This window comes from Xenopus laevis, chromosome 1L, assembly GCF_017654675.1.
Source record: "Xenopus laevis strain J_2021 chromosome 1L, Xenopus_laevis_v10.1, whole genome shotgun sequence".
Taxonomy (NCBI): domain Eukaryota; kingdom Metazoa; phylum Chordata; class Amphibia; order Anura; family Pipidae; genus Xenopus; species Xenopus laevis.
Genome location: NC_054371.1, coordinates 141230409 through 141256653, shown reverse-complemented (window position 1 = coordinate 141256653; position 26245 = coordinate 141230409). Strand labels below are relative to the sequence as shown.

Sequence of the window (26245 nt, the reverse complement as noted above, 5' to 3'; positions counted from 1 at the left end):
TTTCTCCTTTTCCAAAAACTGATCTTGTGAGGATATATTTATAGAAAACTGATATAGAGAGATACAAGACTGGGAGTTTTATTTATACAGGAAACTTGCCAGCTCATACAAAAGAAATTGAGTGATGACTGGTAGTTGTAGGGTAGGGCCATGGGGCCATAATAACATTACACATGACATATTACAGTGAATTATATGATATTAATTGTCAGAGTTTACATCAAACATGTCCAACCTCTGGCTCTCCAGCTACGTATTAAACTGTAGGTTCAGGTTAGAAATATGTCTAGGCATGCTCTTCTAAGGGGCTTGGTCAAACTACAACTGAATAATCTAGTACTGCAGCTCTCTATAGAGTTGTCAAGGAAATATAACAAAGAATGTGCATCAAATGCAACGACTGGTTAGGTTACTCCTCTTCAGTCTTGCAACCTTGATACGTTTTGATCTATGTTAGACTCCCTATATACATATGTATATGTCTATTAAATTGAAAATCCTCATTGGATTCAAAAGAGAACACAACAAGAGTAAAGAACATCTGCACAGATGTTCAACTACTGTACCTTCGCTTCCTCCAAGGGTTGCAAGCCGGAATGCTTCCTGATTAGTCAATACTTTTTTCCCATGGTTTGTAACTCTACATTTGCACTCTTGCTCTGATAACACGCCATTCTCTTCGTGGTGGTTATTGTGTATTGTCTTGCTTTCTTTTCGTCTCTTCTGGCGTTCCATGAACAAAATTTTTGATGTTTCTATTGCTTTGCGAATAGCATCAAGCATGGAAATAGAGTAACCTCCTGCTATATCTATGGGAGAGAGAGATGTGTGTATTAGTTTTATAGTTGCTAATTATTCATTGGGGGAACAATCACAATACTGGTTTTAGAGTTATACTGACACTTTGCTGCCCACTTTTGTTTTTTTAAAATATTGAAGAAACCCTTGACATTTGGACCTGATAGTGTTGGTCTCATTTACCCATCACCCCAACTGCTACTCTGAGCATACAGCATTCACAATAGGCTGGAATTATTCCAACCAAAAGTATCAAACCATAATGCCATCTGTAAATATACATCCTTAGGGACTATTTATGAAGCTGTTTAAAAATGGCGTATAAATACACCACATATTGCTGTCTGAACAGCAGACATTGCTTAGTAAAATCTGGAGTATTATAAATCTGTATATTGATTTTATTGAATGCAGTGTCAAATTCCAGCATAAAAAGTTGCAACTGTCTAAAAAAATGCTCTGAAACCTCTGTTCCAAAATTAGTGAAACAGTATTCTTTATTTAAACTTGTGTATCCAACATTTTGGCCCAGATTAGGGCCTTTATATCTATATATGTGTGTGTGTTATACAAAATGTTCTTAAAGGGCAAGTCAACCCCAAAATAAACATTTGCCTAATAAAGCAACTTTCCAATATACATTTATTGTAAATTTGCAGTGTTTTTAAAATTATTTGTAAAAACAGCTGCTATTGAAAGCAGCATTTGCTAAACTCCTTGTTGTTACTTTTAAAACAATGCTGCAAAAGTCTTAGTTCACCAGCAAAGACAGGTCTGTTAATCAGCTGCCTTGTCTTACATTGTATCAACAGTCTGAGCCATTAGAGCAGATAATAGAAAGGGACAGACAAACATTGCTGTCAATAGCAATACATAATCATAACTTATAACCATAGAACATCTACTTTGAAGTTTGTATCAACTCTATAGACAGTTGGCCAAAATGATCAGCAAGTGCTGTTTATTCATAGTTCATTATCTTAGCAGTAGTCCCATATTTATCAATTCAAAATCGGGAGTCCATATAGTTATTTAGCCAGGCCGAAGGGACCCGCCCCAGTTCCCAAGGCAATCAACTGCAGAAAAGTTTATATCAAAAACGATATAAGTCCCAAGGCCTCTTAAAGTAAAAACAAATTAATTTATTGATATTCACATCAGATACACCTATGACTAAGCGCCGGAGGGTGCGAAACGCGTAAGGTGGGATATGTGGGGTGGTATGTACTAGATACTGTTTTAATGTGAATATCAATAAATTAATTTGTTTTTACTTTAAGAGGCCTTGGGACTTATATCGTTTCTGATATAAACTTTTCTGCAGTAGTCCCATATTACCTATATCTTGGAAACGAAAAAAGAAATTGAAAATAATTTTTTTTCACAGCATATATATTCTTTAAAGTTCAAAGTTATAAACACATACAGACGGAGGCAAATTCACACTGAATACCACAGCACAACATGTCACAGCATTCATTCAGTGGAAAAAAGTATTACCCCTGACCCAGACCAATACATCTATAGCAGAATCCCAGATGCACAACTTGGTCTCTGAATCAAAATAGATTTATTTCAATGTCAACATCCATCTCTTCAGAATTTGCCAGAACTTGGACTGAAATATACATCTGATTGAGGATTGTGCTGTTACTCACAGACATATATTCAACTAACCTGTTCCAAGGCCCACTTTAACTTTCTGTTTTATTGCATTGCATACATCAAGATGACCACTGCACAGCCTATGGTAAACAAAAAGATGCCATTAGCTACCTAATAGTTTCACTAATCCATATACATCAGCTTTATACTATAAAAACATAGTCTGGAACTTCCTTATATGTGTACCTTCTTTATATTGGGTTGACACATCTTAAAGGGATACTATCATTGGAAAATATGTTTTTTTTACAAGACACATCAGTTAATAGTGCTGCTCCAGCAGACTTCTGCACTGGAATCCATTTTTCAAAAGACCAAACAGATGTTTTTTAATTTTGAAATCTGACTTGTGGCTTAACATGTTGATAGTTTCCTAGGTGCCCTCAGTCATGTGACTTGGGCTTTAATAAACTGCAGTCACTCTTTTCTGCTGCACTGCAAGTTGGAATGATATCACCCCCTCTCTTTCCCCCACCAGCCTATCAGAACAATGGGAAGAAAACAAAATAGCAGCTCCCTGACACAAGATAACAGCATAGCACTGAATAGTAAGAATCCAAGTCCCACTGCAACTCTTTCAGTTACATTGAGTTGGAGAAACAATAGCCAGTCTGAAAGCAGTTCCTTCATTAAGTGCTGACTCTTTTTAAAAGCACAGGATTAGGCAAAATTACCTGCCAGCCTATACACCTATAAAAATACACTATTTGGTCGGAATAAAATTTTATATGGTAGAGTGAATTATTTGCAATGTAAACAGTGTAATTTAGAAATAAAAATTACACCATAAAAAATTATGATAGAATCCCTTTAAGTCAAAAGTCATGCTTTTTCTTTAACTTCATTCATTACATTTTCTAGTTGGACAGCCTACGCATTATTCCTGTGACATTATTGTTTCTACTGCAAGTATTCTAAAGAGCAAAATAAAAATCCAAAGGAATGTTGAGAGCCTTAAAACAACGGCAGATAGAGGCGACCCTAACAGATGTGCTGAAGCAAGATAAATTCTGACTAGAAGTCCCAGGTCCCTTTGTTAGGTGCAAACCGTGCAATGATCTCTGTATTAACTGATCTAAAAATATATCAAAAAATATATCAAATATTTCTATCATATCATGCCACTTCAGTGCATATGCATGTTTTTAAATGGTGCAATTCTCAGCGGTACTTCTCCATTCTCATCACCCAGTAATACCTTTATATTGGGTAGTTCTTTGGTTTGTAATGCCAATGTGTTCATTAGCAAGAACAGTGTGCAAAGGCATGTTGGATACATATGCTCAATATTTCATATTCAAAATATTTACAAAAACACCTTGCTTACGAAATGTTTGAATTAGGGCAATGTGATATTGCAGCGCCATTGCTTCTAAACATACATAGTTCTTCATCTGAGAGGTAGCAGCCATGAGCCATCACTGTCTATGGGTAAAAATACAGAGCAACCATTATTTACAGCATTGCATGATGGCAGTTGTGCAATTTCTAAACCTAATGCATGTTGCTTATGCATGGGTTACATGTTGGCAATATATCAGTATCGCAATTAAGTTACATAAAGTTTCTTGGATTAAATCAAGGTCTCCAACACCACATTCAGATCACTTAAAGGATAAGGAAATGTCCAATCAATGGGGGATATTAGGGCACCCTCAAGGATTGTAAATACACCAGGTTGTTGCTCCTGTTAGCAGAAAACTGCATCAACCTAGGGTACTTGCAAGTGAGCATTCCTGCTTTCTGCACATATTTGTACATGCGCAGTAGAGTTAAAAGCAGGACATTAACAAAACAGCTTGCTTTATTGCTCTACTAGTCTGGATCTTGAAGAAAGAAGAAGGATCACTTGCTTGTAAGTACCCCAGGCTGGTGCAGTTTTCTTCTAACAGGAGCACCAGCCCAGTCATTATAATCCTTGTGGGGTGCCCTAACATTTGGCACCCTCCATGGTTTGGACCTTTCCTTCTTCTTTAAGATGAAATTTAGTACCTCCAGAACTGAAAAATAGAAGTTACAGAATACTATTTAGCCATGTGTCTGAACCAGCGATATGACTAAAATGACTGTTGTCTGTATAAAATGTTAGTCTTTATAGATGTGTAACTTGAACCAAGGGTGGGTAGAAAAATATTTGTATGGTAGCTCCATATTAACCTATTTTGGCATTAGCAGAAATGCCTATGTGCAGCCTACCATACCAACAATACTCTACCTTGGTAAAGACTCTTTGTACAGGTATGGGATCTGTTATTTGGAAACCTGGAAGCTCCAAAATTATGTGAAAGTGATCTCACATAGACTCCATTATAATCAAATAAGTCACATTTTTAAAATGAATTTCACTTTTCTCTGTAATAATAAAACAGTACCTCGTACCTCATCCTAACTAAGATAAAGGCAATCCTTTTGAGGTTTTTATTGTTTAAATAATTTTTTTGCAGACTTAAAGTACAGAGATCCAAATTGGAGAAAAAACCCTTACCCGGAAAACCCCAAGTTAACCCTTAGCATTATGGATAATACTGTAGGTCCCATATCTGTACATCCTTTATAGTTTATTGTTCAATGCAGTCACTGCAGTCAACAAAATCAGTCCAGATGGCACTAGCCTATATGATGGACTGGTAAAGATAAAACATTTCTTTGGTTTCCTAGACAGAAAGAAAAATATATCATAATCTGCACTGCATCTAAAACCGTTAGCTTCACAAAGTTGGGTAAACACAATAGGCCCTGTTTACGAAAGCAATTGCAAGTGCACGTTAATGCCATTTTTTTTTTAGCTTGATATATAGGCCCCTTACTGTATGTATAATGAGGTTTGATATCTTGATTCAAACTGTTTTGGTCCAGCAGGTGGTACTATAAATGCAATATGTATTGGCACTTCTATAACCATAGAATGAAATTTATCTGTAGAACATATGCACAAGGCTATATGTAAAGTTAATTTGTCTTTTAACATAATAATGGGAAACATTTAATATTGTGTTTCTTCCCTACAAGAGCTCAGAATCTGACATTACTGATTTTTTATTAGATACAATACCTTGTACTGTGTGTCTTGTGTCCTGACACTGGTGCTTTCAATTTTTATTTGAGTTACCCCATAAATTCAATAGGCTTGCAGAGACTGTTTACTTTATTTACTTTACACCCCCACCCCTGTTTACAGTAGCTGAAGCAAGAGCAATTACAGTTCAAAAAACATGGCCGTTCAAAGCCTGTAATGTTCCTGCAGGATTACTGACAGAGCAGGGGAGACTTTATTAGACTCTCTTACTGTCAGTGGAAATGTATGCCTGTTGTTATCTTCCAATACTTACATAGGTTGTAAGAAAACCACTGTCCAATAACAATGTCCTTTTTATTGCTATAATCTTACACTAGGGATAAAAATGGTAAAATACTTGGGGTCGCTTATAGCATAGGCACACAGGGCATGTATGCTCTTATTTACTAGTCTGCAATGTCTGATATAAATGTTTCTTAAAAATGGCAATGGTGGTGAGTTTCAAAACTATGGTAGATGATGCACTGAAACACAATGTGTATATACAGAGGGCTAAAAGGGCTCTTTATAGCAATGTCTCAAGCCTTAGGCTTAAATATGAACAATTATATTTTTTTATACACAGATAATTATAATGAGTAGACACTAATATTGTCTCAGATTAGAATATGGTTGTTGGACGTGACTCACCTTGTTCGTCAACAATTTGTTCTTACTGTACACTTCAGTGTAATTATTGTATTCAGGAAATAAATTCAGCACCTCTTGAATCTCTGCTACAGACTCACTTATATGGCTCTTGAAAAAATATTAAAGTGATAAAATGCTAAAATAATACATAGACACAGAAGAGAGAACAGTTTGCAGTAGTAAACATCAGGGCCAGAACAAGGGGTTGGCAGAGGAGGCATCTGTCTAGGGCACAACAAGAGGGGGGTGTTGGGCAGACACCTGTTAAGGGTCTTCTGCCTACCCCTAGTCTGGCAGATCAGTTGTGCACATGCATGCTAACATTTTTCTTTTTTTAAGTTTCTTTTTCATGTACAGGTATGGGATCCATTATCCAGAAACTCATTATCCAGAAAATTAGACTCCATTCTATCCCAATAATTCACTTTTTTTAAAATGATTTCCCTTTTTCTCTGTATTAATAAAACAGCACCATGTACTTGATTCAAACAAAGATACAATTAATCCTTATTGGAGGTAAAACAATACTGTTGTATTTGATTAATGTTTAAATGATTATTAGGTATGAAGATCAAAATTATGGATATATTATCTGGAAAACCCCAAGTAGCAAGCTTTCTAGGTAACATGTCTCATACCTGTATATAACATATATGCAATATAGGGAATATCATTCACATCCTGTTACAAAATATAAGCACATCAGTAATCATCAAGGGGTTCCATGACCATATAACTGCACAAGGCACGATGACATCCTAATATCTAATATGCTAAAAAGCTTGTAAATGCTTTTGCATTTTCAATATGAAAATAAAATATTACCCAAGAAATGATCTGCTTTTCACAAATGTTAAAACTAGATAATAAGAACACAAAAGAACAAATAAGTTACAAACATTATACTTCTAGGAATTTGCACATTTTTTTTGCACATTTTTTTAATTCGAAAAAACTTTTTCGGAAAAAAATTTACCAAACCCAAATGTGATTATAAAAAACTTGAGCTGAAAAAACTGGAATGCTGGCTCAGGTCATCCTGCAAGATTTTTCCTAAGGTGAAATCGCGGGTGATCCACAATGCCCACAAAATCACGGGTCGCACAAATGCATAGACCCCCCCCCCAAAGGTCACAGGGTGCGCTTCTTCTGCACTTATACCACTGCATGTGACTAATAGTGCTTGCATGTCCCCTCTAAATGCATTTTGTTGGTAAATGCTAAATAAATTGGTTGAACATCGTAATGCATTGTTACATTCTGTCCAAAGACTATTTCAAATTATGATGTTACATTAATCAATTTTTTGGTTGTGTTCTCTGACTTAAGCGAGGAAAAAAGGTCATACTGACCCAGCCACTGATTAACTCTCTACTTTTGCATTCCTGCCTTTGATTTGAGTTTTATAGTCTCACCTAAAACTTTTTTGCTTCCATTCCAGTTCTAATTGAAAGGGAGGAGGTATGGAGGAGTGTGGAGGACTCAAATATATGATAATCTTTTCCAAAGTGTGCAAACTTCTGTTTTTTTCAATGCAAGAATTTAAGATGCCATATTCTATCACTTATTTAGGGATCTTCTAGATCAGTGCTTTCCAACTGGTGGCACGCAGGCCGCATATGGCCCGTGTCCTCTCCTTGTGTGGCCCTCCATTAAAGTCTGGCTGCTGCGATTGTTAACATTTGTGTAAGCTTTAACTTACACAAAGGTTCACACCTCAGATGCAGGCTGTAAAAGCCCTTCATTTTTCATACCTGCAATCCCCTTTTATTGCTCACACCTGTAAGACCCTGTATTCTTCATACCTGTAAGAACATGCAGTGTTCAAACCTCAGACTGTAAGTGCCTGCATTATTCACCTGTTTACACCCCATATAAACTGTAGGAACAGCACTGGCATTAGCACTGGCACTAATCAGTTAGTTGTGTGGTTCTGTCTCCTGCTCTGCCTATGTGTGCCATACTCTGCTTGCTCTGCCTGTGTGCATGGGTGTCCGCAGAAAATTTTCCAAGGGGGGGGCAAGGAAGAAAAACATACAGGTATGGAATCTGTTATCTGGAAACCCATTAACCAGAAAGCTCTGAATTATGGCTAGGCTCTATTTTATCCAAATAATAAAAATTTGTAAAAATTGTTTCCTTTTTTCTGTAATAATAAAACAGTACCTTGTACTTGATCCAACCTAGGATATAGTTAATCCTTGTTGGAAGCAAAATCAGACTATTAGGTTTATTTAATGTTTACATGATTTTCTAGTAGACTTAAGGTATGAAGATCCAAATTACGGAAAGATTCCTTATCCGGAATACCCCAGTTCCTGAGAATTCTGAATAACAGTCACATACCTGTATTACAAAAAATACTTGTACCCATATTTTGGTTCCACGCAAACCTAACAACAGCTTTTCTATCAATATATAGGGGCACATTTACTAAGGGTCGAATATCGAGGGTTAATTAACCCTCGATATTCGACCAGGAACTAAAATCGCTCGACTTCGAATATCGAAGTCGAACGATTTAGCGCTAATACTTCGATCGAACGATCGAACGATTATTCGTTCGATCGAACGATTAAATCCTTCGAATCGAACGATTCGAAGGATTTTAATTCATCGATCGAACGAATATCCTTCGATCCAAAAAACATAGGCAAGCCTATGGGGACCTTCCCCATAGGCTAACATTGAGTTCGGTAGCTTTTAGCTGCCGAACTAGGGGGTCGAAGTTTTTCTTAAAGAGACAGTACTTCGATTATCGAACGATCGAATAGTCGAACGATTTTTAGTTCGAATCGTTCGATTCGAAGTCGAAGTCGTAGTCGAAGGTCGAACTAGCCCATTCGATGGTCGAAGTAGCCAAAAAAACACTTCGAAATTCGAAGTTTTTTTACTTCAAATCCTTCACTCGAGCTTATTAAATGTGCCCCATAAAGTAGTAAATGATGCACATGTATAGCATTACCATTCTATTAGTGACACAAACTCCTTGAGGTGAATACAGGACAGGAGCAAGATATGGAGGTGAAGTGCAAAGATATATATTATATTATTATTGATATTTCTATCTATACAGATATATAGAATGAAGCAGAGAGTTATTAAAGACAGATAGGTGATATATAGAGTGAGGCAGAGGGTTATTAGAGACAGAGAGGTGAGTGTGGTGGTAACTCAGCAGAATGAGAAGGTAAAGGGTAAAGAGGACAGTGAATAGAGTGAGGCAGAGAATTATTAGAGACAAAGAGGTGAGTGTGGGGGTAACTCAACAGAATGAGAAAAGAAAGAGTAAAAGAGGACAGTGAATAGAATGAGGCAGAGAGTTATTAGAGACAGAGAGGTGAGTGTGGTGGTAACTCAGCAGAATGAGAAGGTAAAGGGTAAAGAGGACAGTGAATAGAGTGAGGCAGAGAATTATTAGAGACGTAGAGGTGAGTGTGGGGGTAACTCAACAGAATGAGAAGGAAAAGGGTAAAAGAATAGAGTGAATAGAGTGAGGCCATGGATAGGTGGGGGATACATTGGAGCAGCAGGACAAGGAACTGTAGGGGTTAATGTGATTTGTGCCCCCCCTTGCCCCTATATGTGGATGCCCATGCCTGTATGTGCCCTACTTTGCCTGTGTTTGACATACTCTGCCTGCCCTATGATGCCTGTGTGTGCCCTGCTCTGCTGGCCTTGTTCTGCCTGTGGTTGGTGAACCTGTATGGGTTTGTTGCATTTGGAAGTACTTGTTAGGGGTGCCACTGTGTTTTATTATGTGCTGGGGGGGTGCTATGTTATCCACAGGGGTGGAGGAGGCATATGGATTTAAGGTTATGTCTTAATATGTGTCACATATGAGTGATGGTTGATATCGCTGCATTGAGCACCAACCATTTGTTTTTTTGGTGTGCTACCACCAATGTGGACATGGTCTTAACATTTCTTGTGATAACATGGGTGTGGGTTAAAGTTAGTGTGGTTTTAAAAAGGGAGTGGTCAACAATCGTTTCCATTATCGGCCCTCCACCATGTAGGCCAGAAAAAATCTTGCCCTCTGTAACACAGATGTTGGACAGAACTGTTCTAGATGCAACTGGAGATATAACAATGTCTACCTCAGAATTTTCAGCTTTTAGGTCTTTTAGCACATACATCTACAAGCAACCGAGGATTACCCCTGGCAGAACCCTAGATGGCATCCAAGACTCACTTTAATGTTGATGTCACCCTAGGCTCCTTTTATTGCAATAAACTCTTCCTCACATGGGCAAAAACCTCTCTTTTTACTTGGGATTTCTGGTGGGTCCCAGGGATGCTAGTCCAACACTGTAGTCATTAACAGTTTGTTAACTTGCTCAGCAGTGTACTTGTGTTACACTTTCACTGTTTCATAAAAGTACAGTTTTGCACTTCCATGGACGCATCCTTGTAAATAGTAGTATCAACTTGAATACAAACTGAAAGTGGCAGTGTTTAAGTTCTACCTCTGAAAGCTAACGCTGTAACTAAATTTCAAATGAACAGATCCAGGAACCACCTTATAAAGAACAGATACATTTAGTGGTTAAGTGAACAATAATAAAGTGCACGTTTCTCCAGGCAATATTTTACATAAATAGTTTAACATACCTGAATGTGAAGCCCATAATTGTCTGCAAGCCTACCAAGTTCACACAGCAACCTTTCACTGCAAGTAACTGCAAAGCGAGGTGTGATAATAGGCTTAACCCTGTCATACTTAAAAGAGAGAATCGAAAACTAGGAAAACAAAACTAGAAACAAAAAGTGCAACTTTCATACTGTACATATTTACCATGTAATAAACAGCAATGTACAGTTCTTAACTTTCATTAAATGTATTCAATTTTAAATGTCAAGGTTTGGCATAAATTCATTTTCTCCCTCGGAAACACCTCTGCTGCACCTCCTACTGCACGGCTGCTGTACCAGCTCAACTGCATTTATTTTGACCAATCAGATGCCGGGTACAAGAATCAGACACAATTGTTTTCTATTCAGCTCCCTCACTGAGTGCAATGACACATGAATTTTGGGAAAAACTGGTGCATTGTGTGAAACAAAATGGCGATTATGTCCGAAATTGTACTATGCTCACTGCGTGAGGGTAAGAAAATGAGCCATACTGTGTCTGATTTTAGAAGGATACTGGAAATCACTATTGCCCCAAAATGTTATCCCCTACTGGATTTGCAGGTTGACACAGCACACTTTCTGGATGGAGGAAACAATTCAAATCAATGGCAGTGGTGCCCCCTATAGTGTCTTTCTTGGGGTCACCAGCAGATGGCAACTTGTGGTGCAGTCAGTTAGTTGCAGCATACAGATGCAAAGATTCAATGAGATCCCTGGAACCAGGACACTCAATAGATCTGTGCACGTGTATGATGTGCCTCTACACTTCTAACTATAGTATTAGATTTGTGATTTCAAAAAAGTTATATGTAGAGGATAAATATTTATCTGACTTTGATGTATGCACCTTTAACACTTTAATTACATTTGTGGATGTGGACTATGGCAGGCCTTGGGGGGAAAACGAAATTGCTGTTCTAATAAAATGTTTCAAATAACTACACTTTGCATATTTACCTTCATATTTTGCATTGCTTCAACAAATCTATAAAAAAGTAAAATAAATAGAAATAATGAATCTTCCTTATCTGTACAGAATGCCATACAATGTTATTGATTGTTTTGGATGAGCCCAAAACTGGAATGTATAGAATTGCAGTACAAAATAGCATACAATGCACAATGAACAAAGCGATGTCAGTGTATGTATGTATAATACCTTTGTGTTTCTGCAATTGATTCTTCTGTACTTTCAATATACTCCGGGTATATTGTATTGCTATCCATACATACTTTTCCAATAAATGCTCTTTGACCATAGCGATCTGTTAAGCAAAAAGTATGTGTATAAAAAAAAATGTGAACGTAATAAAGCACATATGAGGTTTCATTGGAAAACATTATTGAGGATTCACAGGATCCCAAGTAATCAAGGGCCCAGTATTTGAGAATTTAGATTTCAACTATTCAAGATGATCGATAAAAAAAGCTTTAATTTGTTTTTTCTTACAATTTTAGGACTGAATTTTTATCTGACTGGTTTATTAGTCTATATATATATATATATATATATATATATATATATATATATATATATATATATATATATATATATATATATATATCTTTTTAAAACAATGGCCAAAATAAATAAATAAAAAAATATATATATATTTTATCCTACATGTAACCACCCCTTCTTACCTGTAATATCGGCCAGCACAAGGGAAGCATCCGTGTGAATTGTTGCAAAGTAGCAAGCCGTAGTTGTGCCATTTTTTAGTGTTCTTTGCTGTAATGAAGAAGGCATAAAGAATGCATTGCATTGCAGTATTGAACAAAATAAACAGAATAGCTAATCTGTGAAAGCTATGTATATTTTCCTTGCACTAAAACGATTTTCTTAAAGGGGAAGTCCACCTTTAAATTAACCTTTAGTATGTCATAAATCATACTGTAAGAAGCAGATTTTCAGTTGGTAAACATTATTATATCATTTTGTTGTTTTTTTTTTAATTATAAGCCTGACTAATTCCAGCCAGCAAGTGAGATTTCAGTTTTATTCTTATGCACATTTCTTCCGCTTTTATTTAATTTCAGGCCTCTTGCTATTCATCCATTTTGACTGGCTGCTAGGTTAATTAAGCCTTATCAACCTTAGCAGTTCAATTTCCAAGCCAGAGTGTTGCAGAATACAAATGTAAATATTTTTTAAAAACACACATTAAGACTAGTTGTACAAGTGAATGTTATTGGTGTGATGCATTTTGCCATATTATGCATTAGAAAATATTACTATGGGGCCATTTATATTCTGCACTGGATTTAATAAGGGATTAAGAAATGACCAGACAGAATCTCAAATAGGAACTAAATAAAGTTTAAGAGCTTGTTTGGAGATTTAGGCTTTGGTTTAGAAAATAAATAATGTACAGAATGGGGCATATTGATTCTAGACCCTGTTTTAGAATAGAAGAGGCTCACAGCAGCCGGAAGTGGAAAAGCTTTACTATGGAAGAACATGGTTGAAGTGCCAACAAGTTGAGAGGAAGGAAAGGATCAGGTTCATGCTGGGCTGCCAGGAAAAAACTTGGTGGGCCCCAGCACAAGTGGACCCTGCCAGATGAGACCTGTTCCCTACATTGCAGGAGCCACTGTTTTAGTGCACTGCTTCCTGACCTCCCTGCCTTGCTGATCACAGCCGCATGAAGAAGGTAGGAGCTGGCTGTGGGGAGGGCGACAAAGGTGGATTTTTGCCTGGGGTGAGGGGCCCGTGGAGGTGGCAGAGGGGAGTCCAGAAGGTATGACCCACCCAGTCCAACACTGGAAAGGATAGGCAGACAGATACTAGAGAGAGAGAGAGATTTCCAGCAGAACAGCACCATCTATTGATCTCACTATAATAGTCTGGCTAATTTATGAAAGTGACAGCTTGGTATCATGACAATTATGATATTTATGCTAGAACAAACAAAAAAAAGTCCTAGCTCTTAAACCCTGCTTGTAATTTGTTGTTGGGATTAATTATTCAGATGCATGTTGCTAGCAGAATGGCGCTAGATTGCTCAAAACAATTAAACACATTCTAAAGCATTTCGCTACCAACCTTTCCTGACTGCAAAATGTATCAAATTGTATAGGTGGTGTTTCACTGAATCATTGTCAGCAACCCTAAATAGTACAGAGGGCTATTTTAAGCCCCTGTTCACAGGTAAGGAACTTAAATACATATTTTATTTCTTTCAACTAATTCTCCTGAGTAATTGGATAGGGCTCAGCAAAACAGCAGAACAGTTGGGATCTAGGTGTTGCAGTGGTCTAACGCCAACCTCAGCCCCACCGAGCCTTGTCCATAGCCACCCCAAGCCACACCAATCCACTGTGTATATTAGAAACGACAAACTTTTAACTTTGTTATTATAATTATAACATCCCCAAACCAAAGTCCTTACCACAACTGCTTCATAAATGTTGCTAGCAAGATCTAGATCCGAGAACTTTTCTTCTGCTGGGAAAGTAGTATGTTCTAACCACTCTAGGAGCGGACGTTCCATTCCTGATCCTAAGAATGGGTACTGAGGGGCATGTATGTGAGTGTCTATCATTCCAGGCATGAAGAAATCACTAGAAGTTGAAAAAAAATGCAGGTAAATAAGGTTGATTGATTGCAGCTTCTTAGTAAGTTAACATCACGTATTCTATTTTAATTCTTGTTTAATTTACATCTGTTATTAAATTAACATATTTTTTATGAGTCTCATTTGAAGCCAGAGCCAGGACAACTAGTACTGGCACCCAAGGAAGTACTTGGCCCATTGCCTTCTCTGCCATTCCCCCAGTTGCTCGCTCATCCACCTCCCCCCAAGTTTTCCATGATATCACAGTGCAAGAAATTGGACTTTTTTGGACAATTTTCTAATCTCCATGAAAATGTATTCTGAAAATACTGTATATATTCTGTCTTTTTAATGCAATAATTTTTAAAGACTGCTGAATAGCTTCTTATGACATAATAACATCAAAAAGTGCTTTAGTAAATGGCAGAAAACTTTGCAATTTCTGGTTTTTTTAATTGAGCTATAAAATACACAGGAAGAAATATTTAGTCCTGGACAAAATCTCATAAATACAAAAATAAAGAATATATGGACTGGACAAAATATATATAAATATTACTGGAGTTATGGGTTTGGCCTTTATGTACTCTTGTGCTCATTGTTTCAGCTGGAGTGTGAAATTATAAATTCCCTCACTCAATGGCAGTAAAGTGAAATTAATATTTACTATGACGTAGTTGAAAGGGTAATATTCTAAGTCATTTTTCTATTGCTAATTTATGGTTTATTCCTTATGGATTTTGACTTATATAATTTTTGTTCCTTAGATTTCCAGTTGTGGATTTAAACTTCTATGTAGTGACTAGGGCCTCACTTGTCTTTGCAAATCAAGTAATGGTGATTATTTATTGCTGCGTGAATTTTATTGAAATGGCAGCAGTATATTCACTGAAACTGGGAAAAGTAATAAATGACGTGTAGTTTACTAAATGTTTCAATCTGTCATTTACCATGTTATGGTACAACATACAAATTGCAGCTTAGAATTTATTGTGTCTGACACTAAAAAAGTGTATGTTATAACTATTTAATTAAATACACTTTTTTGTTTTGTATATGAGTGATATATATAACATACCTTTGAATTTGCAGTAAAAAAGTTTAAACTTGATGTAAACCAGCAAATTGTGAATGTAAACCTTATAAACAGCCAGCAGTATAGTCACTAAAACTGGGAAAGATATGCCAAGTAATAAATGTAAATATAGAGAAATTTACTTCTGGCCAAGATCTTCAATTTTGCTGTTATCAAATTTCCACTTCAGAGCCAATTGCGCTTCGTTCTTAGTATGTTCTATAAATAAAATCTGAAATTAAAAAAAAAAATCGTAAATACAGCATAGTGAAAATATAAACCGGTAGGATATAATCAAAGTTGTAAAAAATAATAATCAAAAAGTGAAAATATTAGAAAATTAGGTAAGTGCTTTTGTCAAAGATATATCCCAGGAGCCTTTTGATATCTGTTTATTTCAAAGATACGCAGAATATTAGAATACATTATATTTTTTAATTAGTCATGGGAGATGGGTGACATCACTTATACTATATTTGACAGGCTGGTTATGTATAAGACAATGAGAAGGGGACCACAGGTAATGTCCAGGTTGGTCATGTTTATGTGGTTTATATACTATAAAGCTAAATTGTATTAAATTAAACTATACCCCAAAATGTAGGTCTCTATAAAAATACATCACATATAATAGGTCATGTGTAAAACCCTGCTTCATCTAAATCAACCATTTTCGGAAAAATAAACTTTTTTAGTAGTATGCACATTTGGTAATCCTAAATAAAAAACAGTTTTGTGCAATATACAGTCATATACCCTCTCAGTCTGCATAATAATTGACTCAACAAAAAAAAGATAACAGTGGTATGTCTTTCATTTCCCAGGAACATCTGAGTACTGGGGCGTTTTCTGAACAAAGATTTTTTTTTTTTTAAAGGTTAATTTTTATTGAATTTTAACAACAGAAAAAAAACAGAAGGAAGTAAAGCGAGTTAGAAAGGAAAGAAAGGGAGGGGAGAGTAGAGAAAAGAGGTACGGCTGAAAAAGTAACTATCATTGGTTGGTCAAGGTGGCTGGCGACTCGAGCCAAGGGTTCCAAATATTCTCAAATTTCTTTGGACATCCGCGTGCCAAGTAGGTGAGCTTGTACAGTTCCAGTTGCAAATTAATTAGTCCAATCCACCTAGTCAGAGTCGGTGGCGATGGGCCCATCCAGTGAAGGGCAACAACTTTTTTTGCGTAAAAGAAAAGCAATCTCATCAGGCATCTGGTGTGTACTCTAGGTACCACGGAGTCAAGGAGACCCAGAAGACAAGTAGCCGGGTCAAGTATCTGGGGAAGATCCAGTTCGGTGGCCATGAAGTTCACAATTGCCCTCCAATATCTAAGTATCACTGGGCAATCCCACATTAAATGCATGAAATTAGCGACAGAAGCACCGCATCGTAGACAGCTGGGTGAAGCTACTTTCCCCATCGTAAATAGTTTCTGAGGAGTGAGGTAAGTTTGATGCATGATCTTAAACTGTATGAGCCTGTCTCTTACACTCACTAATGGGACATATAGGTTGTCTATGATTTCTTCCCAATCATCTGGGTCGATACGGACCCCACTACTCTCCCACTTATACTTCACCCTGGGTCGGGGATCATATCTATTGGAAATTAAGTGTCTATATGCATTGGACAAGAGCTTGACCTTGGTGGGTTGAGATATCAATTTTTCTATCCCTGTGTATTGTAGGTGCAGAGGAGGGGTTGGGAATTGTGCTGAGCAAAGATGACTGATCTGGTTATATCGGAATTCGGACAGGTCAGGCAGAGAGAGAACCTGCCGAAAATCAGGCAGTGTGCGAAGAGCGCCATCAGTATAAACTTGAGACAGCCGCTTAAGACCAAATTTAGTCCATGTTCCCACCTCCGAGAACGTGGCTAAGTGTGGATAGTTACTATTACCCCATAAAGGTGAATCCGGAGACAGAGCAGTAGCAGCTTTAGTGATTAGCACAATTGCATCCCAGGCTCTCTTAGTGGCATCCATTACAGTCAGTAAAGCGCCAAGATCTTTTCGAGTTCTATATAAAGCATTATGCAGGCTTTCCACAGAAGTGAGATACAGTGCCTCTATTATGGATGCCGGGTTATCAGCGTCAAACACTTTCCAACCGGCTACATGTGAGGCCTGGGAGGCAAAATAGTATAGCTCATAATTGGGAGAGGACAGTCCCATCTGATCTTGTGGAGCATTGAGAGTGGCTCTGGACAGTGTGGTCGTTTTGTTCCCCCAAATAAATTCAGATTGCGTTCGGTCTATATCACGTAAGGCTTTTTTGGGTATGTGGCAGGGGGTATTACTCAGTACATAAAGAAATATAGGAAGATAGATCATTTTGCATATATTTATTCTGCTTATTAGCGTGAGAGGAAGTTTGGTCCAGTGTGCCAGCGTGTCCTTAAATCTACGTGTAAGGAGTACAAATTATGCTGCAAAAATAATGTCGGATCTTTATGCACCGTTATCCCTAGGTACTTAAAATGGTCTGCCTCTTTGAGGTTACAGTCCGCAGCCATCTCTACTGGAAGTTGTCCGTCAAGGGGAAATAGTATGGATTTGTCCCAATTAATTTGGAGGCCTGAGAACGTACCAAAATGTTTGACAATCCCAAGAACAGAGGCGAGCGATTCATGAGGGTCTGCTAAGTATAGGAGCGTATCATCCGCATACAGTGAGACCTTCTCCTCTATTGTTTTGTATAGACGAGTACCTCTCGTAAGGTGAAACGGGATGGAATTAATGCCATTGACCCTGACGGATGCCTTCGGTTCACTGTACATCAGCTTAAGCCATTTTGTAAAGGAAGGGCCAAAACCCATCCTAGTAACAACCTCCCACAAGTATGGCCATTCCACAGAGTCAAACGCCTTCGCCGTGTCTAATGAGACCACCAGCCTAGAGCCCATGTTTTCATGTTTTAGTTGTAAATTAAGGAACAATCTTCTCAGGTTAAAGCTGGTTGATTTAGAAGGCATAAAACCGGTCTGATCAGGGTCCACCACTGTAGACACAACTTTAACAAGACGCTTAGCTAAAATTTTTGCAAGAATTTTAATTTCCATGTTGAGTAATGAGATTGGTCTATAAGAGGAACACAGCGTGGGATCCTTCCCTGGCTTGGGGATGACCACAATTGCCGCGTCTGAGAACGTGTTAGGGAGAGAGAAATTTTCAAAGGCATACATCAGGGTCTCATGCAATTTGGGAACTATCTCGCGTATATGAATACGGTACCATTCTATAACAAAGCCATCTGGGCCCGGGGATTTGCCGGAAGGAAAGGATAGTATGGCCTCAGCAATCTCAAGAGGAGAAATCGGGGAATCCATGTACTTTGCTTGCTGAGGTGAAATATTCGGAATGGGAATCCCATTCAGATACTCATGAAGGTCAGCATTAGAGTAATGCGCAGTAGAGGTGTAGAGAGAGGAGTAAAATTTACTGAATTCCAAAGCAATCTCAGGCGGGGAGGTCAACATTACCCCTGTTGAGGAGAGGATCCTGGGGACAGCAGAAGTCCCATTAGGAGGATTGGCTAAGAAAGCTAGAGGCTTACCATTTTTATCACCGTAAGCAAACGTAGTGCTGGTGGCGTGTAGAAGTTGCTTTTTAGTCAATTCTACCCTATGTAAGTTGAGATGCCTAAGGGCAGTAGCAAATTCCCCATGCGTCTGTGGTGTGGAATTGTCAATATAAGCCGTTTCAGATTGGGTAACAACCGATTCTAGGTGTTGTAGAGTTTCTTTCGAGGTGTTTCTAGCTCTGGCCACTGCAGCCATTAGGGTACCCCGGGAAACTGCCTTAAAAGCCTCCCAGGTAGTCGAGGAATCCGCAGAGCCATGATTCACACTCCAGTATTGTACAACTGAAGCAGCGGATTCCCCGATCACACTAGGGACCTTCAGCCAGTATTGTCTCAGCCTCCAAGTTCTATGTGCGGGGTCGGAAAGGAGATCTAACGAAAGGAGCAAAGGTGCATGATCTGAGATTCCCCGTGGCAAATAACCAACCTCTCTAACTTTGGGGAGGAGATCCGGGGTAACCAGAGCGAGATCTATTCGAGACAATGATTGATAGGTAGTAGAATAACAGGAGCATTATCTGCGCTCCGGGTACTTCCAGCGCCATACGTCCACCAAATTGTACGCCCGGGCCCAATCTGCAAGTTTAGAGGTATGTACTGGAGGAGCGGACAGCCTATCCAACAGAGGGTTACAACAATTGTTAAAGTCACCCATGATACACACAGGGGCGGGAGGCAATTGCATCAGTGTCTGATATAAGTCATGAAGTACTGTTTCTGCGAAGGGGGGAGGGATATAAATATTAGCTATGAGGATAGGAAATCCGGCTATAGCACATGCCAATATTTGAAATCTGCCTGCTCTGTCCGAACGCACCTCTATGAGGTGAACAAAGATTTTTAGTGAAACAGTATTCAGTTGTATGAAATGAAATCAAATGTGAAAAACTGGCTGTGCAAACATTTGGAAACCCTTGTAATTTTGATAATTTGAATGCATGTAACTGCTCAATACTGATTACTGGCAACACCAAATTGATTGGCTTAGCTCATTTAGCCTTGAACGTCATAGGCTTGTGTGTCCAATCATGAGAAAAGGTATTCAAGGTGGACAATTGCAAGTTGTGTTTCTGTTTGACTCTCCTCTGAAGAGTGACAGCTTGGGATCCTCAAAGCAATTTTCAAAAAACCTGAAAACAAAGATTGTTCAGTATCATGGTTCTAGGGAAAGGTTACAAAAAGCTGTAAACTGTCAGTTTCAACTGTAAGGAATGTAATCAGGAAATGGAAGGCCACAGGCACAGTTGCTGTAAAACCCAGGTCTGGCAGGCCAAGAAAAATACAGGAGCAGCATATGGGGAGGATTGTGAGAATGGTTACAGAAAACCCAAAGATCACTTCCAAAGACCTGCAAGAAAATCTTGCTGCAGATGTTGTATCTGTACATCGTTCTACAATTCAGTGCAATTTGCACAAAAAACATCTGTATGACAGGGTGATGAGAAAGAAGCCCTTTCTGCACTCACGCAACAAACAAAGTCGCCTGTTGTATGCAAAACTCATTTAGACAAGCCACAGTCATTTTGGAAAAAAGTGCTTTGGACTGATGAGACAAAAATGTAATTATTTGGTGATAACAAAAAGTGCTTTGCATAGCAGGAGAAGAACACTGCATTCCAAGAAAAACACCTGTTACCTACTGTCAAATTTGGTGGAGGTTTCATCATGCTGTGGGGCTGTATGGCTAGTTCAGGGACTGGGCCCTTGTTAAAGTTGAGGGTCAGATGAATTCAACCCAGTATCAACAAATTATTCAGGATAATGTTCAAGCATCATTCACAAAGGCATTTATGCAGAGGGAGAAGAACAATATTCTGGAATGGCCGTTACAGTCCCCCGACTTGAATTTCATTGAAAATCTTTGGGATGATTTGAAGCAGGCTGTCCATGCTCGGCAGCCATCAAATTTAACTGAACTGGAGAGATTTTGTATGGACGAATGGTCAAAAATACCGCCACCCAGAATCCAGACACTCATCAAAGGCTATAGGAGGCATCTAGAGGCTGTTACATTTGCAAAAGGAGGCTCAACTAAGTATTGATGTAATATCTCTGTTGGGGTGCCCAAATTTATGCACCTGTCTAATTTTGTTATGACGCATATTTTCTGTTAATAAACTTCATGTCACTACTGAAATACTACTGTTTCCATAAGGCATGTTACACATTAAAAAGAAGTTGCTACTTTGAAAGCTCAGCCAATGATAAACAAAACTCCAAAGAATTAAGAGGGGTTCCCAAACTTTTTCATATGACTGTATATTGTTCTTCTAAGGCAATGTCATAGCAATCTAACATACACATAGAACAATTGTTAAAATCGGCCATATATACAGTATACTTGTGTATGTGCAAAATTGTGGTGTTCAATATAATTTTGCTAGAACTGGCATATACAGTATTGTTGAGGTGATTTAATACAAATGCTGCCCCAGTTTCAACTGTATGGAGTATCAGGTTTTCACCTGATGTTTTTACATTTTGGGGCAGAAAAAGTTTGGTGAGTATAATTTTATGTTATTCTGCAGTAAGACTGTCCAAACTTCCATTTGGTTGCATCTCTTGCACTCCTATCCATTTAATGGCAGGTATTTGCCTTTAAAAATGGGTGCCAATCTGGGTGATCATTTTGGTCAAGAGATAATAAATCAACCACAAATTCAATATGTCAGGAGGTAAACAGTTAGGGCCACCATATGGGGTTTAACTTGAAAATTTATGGCCATAACCTTGTAACTAAAAGCCCATTTACTTTTGAAAATGTATGCATTTGCAAAGACTAAATTATTAATAATAAGGAAGGGGGACAGGGAGTGTGTATTGATCAATCTCCTCTCTTCCTTATCCAAGTAATGAAGTGAGGGCAAAAAAATGCTGTGATAATTATTGATTTTGCCAACCATTTGGCTGAAATATTGTGTGACCTCAGGGGTGCATTAATCATATATACAAACAAATGGCAACTTCAAATACACATAAGTAAAGCAAGTTGTGTCCTGCATTTGGCAGAGGCATGTCTTTGTGCAATGCCAAAGCTCTATTCCTTATATATTAAAAGGTGTTGGCAGTCACGGAACAAAACATTAACCAAAAGAGATCAGCACTAGAGACTGCAGTGGAATACTTTTTTCATAGCATCCTGCTGTCAGCTGGCTTTTTATACAGAAATCTGGTATTACCAGTATCTTGTCAGAAACAAAATACTTTCAAACATCTGATCTCATTAGCATTGTTATAGTTTGTTAACTTGTATATTAAGCTACATATTTGATCTTTTTAAATAAATACCTGCTCTAAAAGCAAACAGCCCTGCCTTCACTTCACAGCACATGGCAGAGTGATCTGCATGCAATGTGCATATATATTCCCTTCTACTCCTGCAGTAATTAAAAGTTGCTGCATGGCTGTGACTCAGCTACAGGTGTTCCACCTTTACAGAATACAAAACTTGTTAAAACATTGTAGGGCTCCTAATACAGCGAGTCCCAAACTGGTTCTGCTCCCCTTTGATATGCTATATATTTTTGGAGGCCCAGCCTGCAGGCCATCTAGGCTAAGTCAAAAATGTTTTTAAGAATTTCACACATATTTCAAAGCTATCTGTCTGTTCCTTATTCCGAATGCAAAAAAAGAACAGATAAAAGGGGGGTTTGCAGCATACAAAGATAATATATACCAAACCTAAAATGTGGAGAAAATGTGGTTAGGTATAGTGTCCAGTGTAGAAACACATCAGAGTTCAAGGGTTGGACACCACAAGCGTTTTTGGGCAGATTGATGCCCGCCGACAAAATGCACACGACAAGTCAGATGGAGACGCACATATGAAGATATAATTGGACTGAATGAAAAGTCGGAGTTAACAACTAAACGTTTGGAAGACGCTGCTTTCTGCATCCACATCAAACAGCCGTGTCGCGACGGATGTAATGTAGTTGTTACCTCTGACTTTTTATTCAGTCTAATTATATCATCACATATGCAATACCATCCAACTAGTCGCATGCGTATTGTTGGTGGGCGTCGATTCGTCCAAAAACGCTTGTGGAGTCCAGCCCTAAAAAAGTAGGGGATAAAAGTAGTGATGTGTGGGCAAGTCCGAAACCGGTGGGTCGGCGGGTTCGGGCCAGCTGACGCATCAAATCTTCAGATTGTTGGCAGGTTCGGGTTGAGTGGTTCCTTCTCCCCGCTCGATTTAACACTGGCGGCTTCCAGCTTCTGGCTCTACCATTTATAGATTCGCTCCTGCCCCACCCCTATCGTGATGTCACTGCGGGGTGATTCGGCCGCGGGTCTTTAAATGGAGGAGCTGAGGTGGGCCGGGTTCAGATTGGGTGAGGGCGGGTACAGTGAGAGTCCTTCAAAACTGTTCAAATTAAAGGCAGGGGCCTGTTATCCAGAATACTCAGGACCAAGGGTTTTCCACATAAGGAGTCTTTCTGTAATTTGCATCTCCATACCTTAAGTCTAGTAAAAAATATTTGGACATTAATGAAATCCAATAGGATTGTTTTACCTTCAATAAATATTAATTGAATCTTAGTTGGGTTCAAGTTAAACACATGGTTTTATTATTACAGTCAAAAAGGAAAATCATTTTAAAAAATGTTGAATTATTTAATTATTAAAATAGAGTCTATGGGAGATGGTCTTCCCGTAATTCAGAGCTTTCTGGATAATGGGTTTCCAAATAATGGCTTCAATTATTGCTTAACAAAAAGCGATAGCCGTGATCAACAAGGTCTAGGGTCCTCCACAGGAATACATATACTCTGTATAATGTTTTATTTTTTTTTATTCCTTTATACTTTTCTGACTACACATTCTCAGATTTCGGCCAGTTTGGCCACACATAGAGGGTCAGAAAAAATCGTGCCATAAAGATTTTACAGCAGTTGCATACAGCAGTAAAATAATATTGAGAAATGGGAATTTCACATTTTGGCTTGAACTAATAACAGACACAGAGGCAAAGAACAGATAACATTTGGGGGAAAAAAACCTAAATCTAAAGTCTACATTTTCATACTGCAGTGTATTCTTGATACAGAAATACAGTATTTTACAGGAATAGAGAAGTGCAAATGAAATCAAATGGATGTTACTATAAGTGGTTGTATGTATACTATATATATATATATATATATATATATATATATATATATATATATATATATATATATACACACACACACACACACACACACACAAATCAGGGGGGTAACTAAAGACTGCTAGATATGCTACAGGTTACAGAGATGCTTAATGCATTATTGCATACATCTAAACAATGTAAAAATGCAATAGAATAAACATACTTACTTTCCCAGTGCTGCCAACCCCCAGTATATGGTTTTCTAAGACCTCCATAGGACATGTCTGGGTTGAATGTACAAAAGTGCCTCTGAAGACCTGCTGCACAGTGTCCATGACTCAGCAGCAGTTGCCTGTGATCTCGCTCAAGACGAAGGAAAAAAGCTGCGCAGTATTGGAAGAATCTGTCTTTACACAAATATATGAAGGCAAGATGTCAGGCCACACCTGCTTGAAAGGGAGAGGCAACCAAATCATCATATGAACAGTATTTCCAATTAATATCCACTGCTTAAATTGTCAGACCCACCCACTTTTAAAAATTGCAATGGATTTCAGCTGGTACGTGTTTCATGCCAGATACTCCACAGGAATATAGCTAGGGCTGACTTGTTACTGTATGCTGATTAATTATTAGCACAGTAAAGGCTGGAAGGTTGTGAAAATTGAGTGACAAGCAAAACCGGAGACAAAGATGAGGCAACATGCATTCCATCGCTCGCCACAGAGTTAATTCAATATTATATGCATTAAACATTTCTAACATTAAATACCATTGTTCAAGCCAGCAATATATGATATAGCATAAAATGAATCACTAGTTGAATTAAAACCCAGATCCTTGGAATTTCATCCAGCTGCATGGACTGCTCCAGCTCAGGTTGTCTACACTCCATTTAAACCAATTCAAACTACCCAGAGACCCCTTTTTTTCCCCTTAGAGAGGTTTCTTCCAATAATAATCATCAGTTCCCATTAATTTACCTCTTCTGCCAAATGTATATCCTTCTTCCACCAGGCATTGCCATCACTTGCCGTGACAATATAATCTCCTTTAGGCGTAAATGCTGCCCATTCCTTATCAGTTTATTATTAGTATTTCACACCAACTCACTAACTGCATAACATTTGGCTCATCTGACAATGGCACATTTCTACTGGGAAAAACAAGAACAATATAATTCAGCTGTTGTTCTTTGTAAGCACAGTATGCATGGCATGACCAGTACCAAATATGCTGATATAGTCACTTGAAAATGCTATGTGTGCTATTGCCCTAAAGTAGTTTGCTGAGCGACAGTGTTCCTGTCATACTAGACATTTCAGCATGAAAGGCATGCATCCAATGCAGCATAGCTTTGATAGAATAAGTGGCCCCTTTCTTCTGCTTCTAACTAAACCAACATTTTCTGCATTTCTACATTCATTTCTCCTTGGTCTTAATAAGTGACCCAGTCCCTGCAGATCATATAATTTGCTTCATACTAAAGGGATTCTGTCATGATTTTATGGTTTACTTTTTATTTCTAAATGACATTGCAAATAATTCACTCTACTATTTAAAATTTTGTTCTTGAACCAACAAATGAATTTTTTAGCTGTAGTAGTGATGTAGAGTCAGCCAATCTCAGTGTTTTGTGCCTGATTCTGAGCTTTGAGAAAATTGTGGCGTTTCAACTATTCAAATTTAACCTAACCTAAAAACACTCCAAAGCACACCATATGGGAAGCAATACTATTTTCCAAACAAAGCCTCTTAAAATCAAGTGCATAGGTACTATAGGCATGCCTCCCAGCCGCATTATGGGGACGTGTGCGTCCCCATTCAATACACCATCTGCGCCAGCGTTTTTTCGCTGGAGCGCTGGGAAGGAGATGTGTAGGCGGGCGCTAGGACCGCGCGGCCACCTGGTCAGACCGCTTGGCCTAGGGGTCGGCCCACAAAGAAATCCGGCTCTGTGTATAATGCCTTTAGATCCAATGTTTAAATTCTGAATTGTGGGTCATCAGCTAACCGTCTGTTCAGCACTCTGTGCCCATGTTGTCTAGCAGTTTGTCCTTCAAAGGGCAACTAAAGTCTAAACTTGAATAAAGCTAGAAAATGCTGAATTTTGTATTCTGAACATACTGCACTA

At 38.3% G+C, this 26245-nt stretch overlaps 1 protein-coding gene across 1 annotated transcript; it reads right to left on the bottom strand.

The window, feature by feature from the left end:
* Positions 1–681: 681 nt before the first annotated feature.
* On the bottom strand, positions 682–24474 carry gda.L (guanine deaminase L homeolog; the record flags this gene model as incomplete). The annotated part of the gene is given in 11 exon segments (NM_001089605.1): positions 682–809; positions 2476–2543; positions 3791–3888; positions 6170–6277; positions 10784–10891; positions 11765–11792; positions 11967–12072; positions 12452–12539; positions 14200–14371; positions 15583–15671; positions 24339–24474. Coding segments are annotated over 11 exon segments (1101 nt in total), but the record flags the coding sequence as incomplete, so codon positions are not given.
* Between the last annotated feature and the right edge of the window lie 1771 nt (positions 24475–26245).